General features: G+C 38.7%; 1 protein-coding gene across 1 annotated transcript; it reads left to right on the top strand.

Moving 5' to 3' along the window:
- Positions 1-277: 277 nt before the first annotated feature.
- On the top strand, positions 278-4,425 carry ndufb7 (NADH:ubiquinone oxidoreductase subunit B7). The gene is made up of 3 exons (XM_061769512.1): positions 278-534; positions 3,279-3,447; positions 4,256-4,425. Exons 1-3 carry the CDS (start codon positions 423-425, stop codon positions 4,341-4,343), a joined length of 369 nt encoding a protein of 122 aa, XP_061625496.1. The 5' UTR covers positions 278-422; the 3' UTR covers positions 4,344-4,425.
- The last annotated feature ends 1,591 nt before the right edge of the window (positions 4,426-6,016 follow it).

Below are 6,016 nucleotides of genomic sequence, written 5' to 3'. Positions count from 1 at the left end.
AGGTGTGACTGTGAATGCGAATGGTTGTTTGTTTGTATGTGCCCTGCGATTGGCTGGCGACCTGTTCAGGGTGTACCCCACCTCTCGCCCGAAGATAGCTGGGATAGGCTCCAGCACGCCCGCGACCCTAGTGAGGAGAAGCGGAACAGAAGATAAATGAATGAATGAATGAACTCTTTAATACAGTCGGCACGTGCAACAAGGACCCAGAGCTCGTCACGGAACATGTGTCATTTGTTTAAAGAGGACGACATTTCTGAAGTACCGTGCACTTTTGATCTGTTTATTTCCGGTACAAGCGGAAGTGGATCCAAGGGGCTTGTGTAGGTGACCGAATGGCAGCCAGCTGAAGTATTTTGAAAATATCCCAGCACAGACAACCGGACTAAACAAATTAAAGTGCATACTATATAAAGGATACCATGGGCGCTCACCTGGTCAGGCGGTATATTACCGAGACCGACACCGAACCGGACCCGGCGAAGAAATTCGAGTTCGAGCCCCAGTTTGGGTTTCCTGAGAGGAAAGAGCGAGGTTTGTAGGAAGAATTGGTGTGTCATTTTTGTAATTCGATGGTGTCTGAAATTAGCGCACCTATATTCGCATGTACAGACGTATTCTCGCGATAGCTATTCAGCTCGGAAAGGGCCACAGGTGATTAATAAATTAAATCATATTGTATAACAATCCCCAGATAACAAATAGCAGAGGTGTGGACTTGAGTCACGTGACTTGGACCCGAGTCAGACTGGAGTCATGAATTTGATGACTTTAGACTCACAAGATGTGCAACTCGACTTGGACTTGAACAGCAATGACTTGTGACTTGGACTCAAGCCCACTTGAAAAGACTTGCCATTTTTACCAACGTATTGAGATACCTACACTTTGCAACTTTTTCTCTATAGCTCAGCATTCCAAAGCAGTGTGGTGTTCTCAAGAATCAGTATTGTATTTCTTTTTTTTATTCACTTTATTTACCAATCAGCACACAGCTAGCATCTATTTGACATAAAGCAACATTCTTCTTTGTGTCTTTTTCTTCTTTGCCTGTTAGTTATGTAATATTTTCATGTAGTGCCCCATAGTGTTCTGACTGAGATACCACAGTTTGATACAATTGTCTTTACAACAAGATGACAAACTTGTGTTCCATTTTTAATACTCACAAGAAATAGTGTTGATTATCCAAAAGAAGAAAACAATTGGTCGTTCATTATTAAGTGAAAGGTCTCATTTTCTCGTTTATTTATAAATGCTCTTTAACCAGGCAAAAATATATTTTAGGCGACTACTTGATTATTTAATAGAATTGTGAGTAGGATACTTGATTACTAATTGCAGCACCACTGGATGGAAATTCTCATTTGTGACAGGTCTGTTTAATGTCACCTCAGAAATAAAGTGCGGAAAAGTCATAGCCTGTTGTATAATATTTCATAGAATATCCCTCCCCCCACCTTGACTTTTGGCTTTGAAGGGGCAAAATCTTTGTTCAGCAACCTAGTTTTCTAATAACGGTTCAGTGGACTTGTTTTCAAATTTGTTTTGATAAATGAATATGGATTTTAAAAGATATGAAATATATAAATATATAAATTAAATATATAAGTATATCCATCCATCCATCCATCCATCCATCCTACCGTCCTACTTTTCAAGTGCGCAAAAGTATTGGAACATGTGACTGATGGGTGTTTCTAGTTGCTCAGGTGTTGCTTAAACGTTAGTGCTTGTTTTTGCCTTTGGGTTTCACCTGTGAAAACTGCATTTGCTGTTAAGCAAACATGAAGACCAGACAGCTGTCTATGAGAGAAAAGCAAACCATTTTGAAGCTGAGAGAAGAGGGAAAATTGATCAGAGCTATTGCACCAACATTGGGCATTGCCAATACAACAATTTGCAAAAGAAATTACTGGTGTACTGAGCAACAGACATCGAATAGGTTGGCCGAGGGTATCAACAGCAGTTTATGACAGGAAGAGAAGCAACAAGTCAATGACCCAAAACACACTGCCAACATAAAGGACTTCATCGGGGGGGAAAAATGGAAAGCCCTTTTACCTATGTAAAATGCATTTTTACAATGGATAATTTTGCTTCTACCCATATGCTGAAAACATGAAGTATTATCTGTATTTTGTTAGTTTTTTTCCTAATTATTCTGAAGTTAAGCACTTTATTTGAACACGTAATACTTTCTTTTTATTTACTTGCTCTTATTTTGAAATTCACAGCCGTGCTTTTATTTCGTAAATGAGAAAACACACAGTTGTGCTCATGTTTGATTACCCTGGCAGAATTTGTAAGATGGGTACAATTCTTTCAAGAAAACAAGGGCCAGGCGAAACAAATTTAGTTTTATTTTAATGGGATTCAAATTAAACTGTTAAGCATTTCAGAAAAGCATTATCATCAAACAAAACATTACCATTGTAGGGTATATTAGTCAAATAAAAATGTAATTAATTTAGGAGAAAAGAATAAGCCGGAGGCGACGCTTGCGTTACTTCCAGTTTACCGTCATTTTAAGTTTAATTGTTGAAATCAAACAGATTTTACCTATTAAAGGGGGCCCACGTCACTTTTTACCTCTAGATGGCGGCATACATTTATAAAATGGGCAAGTTCTTGTTTCATTTCCCCCTATACCCATGTATAATGTGCACCATTGATTTTTGACATTTTTTGGGAGGGCTAAAAATGCGTATTATACACAAGAAATTACAGTACTTTGTTGTTAAAATGACTCAACTCGAAACTCAAAGTGTAGGACTTGCGACTTGACTCAGGACTTGAGGGTAAAGACTTGAGACTTACTTGTGACTTGCAAAGGAATGACTTGGTCCCACCTCTGACAAATAGTATATAAATAGTTACTAAGCATGATAAATAATATTAAATACATAGTTAATATACATGTTCTGTTTTATTAACCAGCATCATAGTCCTGAAATAATAAATTTTTAAAATCTCAGCCAAACCACAACATTTCTCAGCATTAAGTTTAGCCACTAGCTTGTAGTGTTGGGAAGATTACTTTGGAAATATTAGTTACCCTGTTAAAAATGTAATAGTAGTATAACTATTTCAATTACTTTGACCATAACTAATCAAATGTCATTAATTTTGATTACTTTTCTTCATTTTGAGTGAATGCTTCAACAGGGCACTTGGATTTTTTTTCATAATCTCATACATGCAATTGTGTACTCCCCAACATTGCTTGTACATTCCTACTACATTAAAGAAGACTGATATTCTTGTCCCCATTGCAGAGATGGTTGCAACCCAGGAGCAGTTGAACCTGGCCCAGCTGCCTCTGGAGCAGAGGGACTATTGTGCTCATCACCTCCTCAAGCTTATGAAGTGCAAAAGGGACAACTGGCCAAACTTCCTTGCCTGCAAACATGAGAGACATGACTGGGACTACTGTGAACACCAGGAGTAAGTGTTTACCCCAAGAGTTAGTGTTTTGTGAATGGTCATTCTTGCTTTATAGAATATATTTGATTGACCAAAAAGGGAACGGTTTGATTATAGTGGAGTTTGTCTGTTATTTGTCAACACTAATTTACCCAAAACATGATCAGTTCTAATCAGAACTAGATTATGATTTTAGAGGGCCGATGTAATACCAATTATTAGTAGTAGAGGAGGCCAATAACTGACATATGAAGCCGATATTCAGTTGCAGTAAAAGGGAAAATATTGGTGTGAACCTTTTGAATAATACAAACTCCCAACACTTTGTTTAAATACCTTTTAAGCATATGTTTATTAAACAATTTTTCCGATTTGCAGCATGTTAGATAGGGCTGCACGATTATGGCCAAAATAATCATGACTATTTTGATCAATATTGTAATCACGATTATTTATCACAACTACTCCACATGTAAGCATCTCTAATTGCTTAGCTATCGTGTCATGCAGTCGCAAGGCATCGAAATAAGTGATTTGGTGATACAGTACACTTGTCACATAGGTCTGGTGGAACCACGTTCTCACAAAAAGTAACCCACTTTGAACAACAAAATAACAGGCCAATAAATGTGTTTAGAGATATACCTGTAAATATAAAATAATACCCGTCTACACAGGACGCCGCGTCTGAACCGGAGTCTCTTCTTCAGGGTTGAAAACAGAATTGGCAAAATGTGGATTAATCCATAGAAATGTGTTTTTAATGTAAATGCTTAAGCTTTGTATTTCAGGCAAAATGTGTATTTCATGTATTTGTTTTCGTCTCTAGCTATGTGATGCGGATGAAGGAGTATGAGAGGGAGAGGAGGCTCCAGCTGAGGAAGAAGAGACTTGAGGCCCAGGCTGAAGCTGCATAATAAAGCACATCTGTTTCCTCATCTCTGTATATAATTTACAATTTACACTGTTTCACATTAAACAGTGCTGCTTAATAACGTATCACAGTCTTCGCTAATTTTTTGGGGTAATGTCAAGCATTTGGGATTTCACATTGCCAATAGCGTTACCCTGCTCCCTTGGATTAACATGAAAGGTTTTTTTTGTGGATTGCGATCCCATTTTGGATGGGTCGCAGATAGCTAGTAAAAACGCGCACGTATTCAGTCATTTTTTTTCGGTACAGTACAGAGGTGTACCAGGTTCTCAAATGGAACATATTAGGTAAGTGACAGGAAATATCACTTGCTTGCGCTCTAGCCATTTGATTACTCCGTAAACAACCACATGTAGCTCAATCTCTGGCTAGTGGACGTCGTGGCTAGCAATATGCTTTTGGAGGTAGGTCATCCCCATTTGAAATGGTGTTTAAAAATATGTTGCACATCTTTTCAGTGGCTATTAAAAAAAAAAAAATAATCTTTAACTTTGATAGAAGTGAGTCACGACTTTACAACAATGGGAAAATGCGGGTCCCAGGGTGACAACAGTTGAGAACCAACTGGAAGCCTCTCTTCAATGCAAGACAAATGAAAGTTTGCATAGAGTTTGCTAAAAAAAAAAAAAAAAAACACCTGAAGGACTCCAAGATTGTGAGAAATAAGATTCTCTGGTCTGATGAGACCAAGATAAATCTTTCTGGCCTTAATTCTAAGCGGTATATGTGGAGAAAACCAGGCACTGCTCATCACCTGTCCAATGCAGTCCCAACAGTGAACCATGGTGGTAGCAGCATCATGACGAGGGAGTGTTTTTCGGCTGCAGGGACAGGAAAAGATGAATGCGGCCAAATACAGGGATATCCTGGACGAGAACCTTCTCCAGAGTGCTCAGGACCTCAGACTGGGCCGAATGTTCACCTTAAAAAAAGACAATGGCCCTAAGCACACAGCTAAAGTACCGAAGGAGTGGCTTCAGAACAACTCCGTGACTGATTTTGAATGGCCCAGCCAGAACCCTGACTTAAACCCAATTGAGCATTTCTGGAGAGACCTGAAAATGGCTGTCCAATGTTCACGATCCAACCTGACAGAACTGGAGAGGGTCTCCAAATCCAGGTGTGAAAAACTTGTTGCATCATTCCCAAAAAGACTCATGTCTGTATTAGCTCAAAAGGGTGCTGCTACTAAATACTGAGCAAAGGGTCTGAATACTTATGGCTCTGATATTTCTGTTTTTCTTTTTAAATCTGCAACAATTTCAACAATTCTGTCAATATGGAGTGCGGTGTGTACATTGAGGAAAAAAATGAATTTCAATGATTTTAGCTAATGGCTGCAATATAACAAAGAGTGAAACATTTAAGGGGGTCTGAATACTTTCCGTACCCACTGTATATGTGATTCCCACTATTTAAGGTGCCGAAAGTAACTTTTTTTAGTTGCAGCCACTTATAGCCTGAAGTCTGGAATGCATAGACATGAGCAAATGCTGGATTTCATCCCTGGTGATGATCTGCCAGGCCTCTACTGAAACTTTCTTCACTTCCTGCTTGTTCTTGAGGGATTTTCCCTTCAATTTTCTCCTCAGCAGGTGAACTGCATGCTTAGCCGGATTCAGGTCGATGATTAATTAACATTCCATTTTTTTGCCT

This window comes from Phyllopteryx taeniolatus, chromosome 4, assembly GCF_024500385.1.
Source record: "Phyllopteryx taeniolatus isolate TA_2022b chromosome 4, UOR_Ptae_1.2, whole genome shotgun sequence".
Classification (NCBI taxonomy): Eukaryota; Metazoa; Chordata; class Actinopteri; order Syngnathiformes; family Syngnathidae; genus Phyllopteryx; species Phyllopteryx taeniolatus.
The sequence above is the reverse complement of the archived record's forward strand: the minus strand, read 5'-3'. Positions and strand labels throughout refer to the sequence as shown.

Bases quoted from the DNA above. Each gene is read 5' to 3' on its own strand.
- ndufb7 (XM_061769512.1), top strand. From the start codon at position 423: ATGGGCGCTCACCTGGTCAGGCGGTATATTACCGAGACCGACACCGAA. The intron at 535-3,278 runs GTTTGTAGGAAG...TCCCCATTGCAG, and splicing joins TCCTGAGAGGAAAGAGCGAG to AGATGGTTGCAACCCAGGAG. The intron at 3,448-4,255 runs GTAAGTGTTTAC...TTTCGTCTCTAG, and splicing joins GACTACTGTGAACACCAGGA to CTATGTGATGCGGATGAAGG.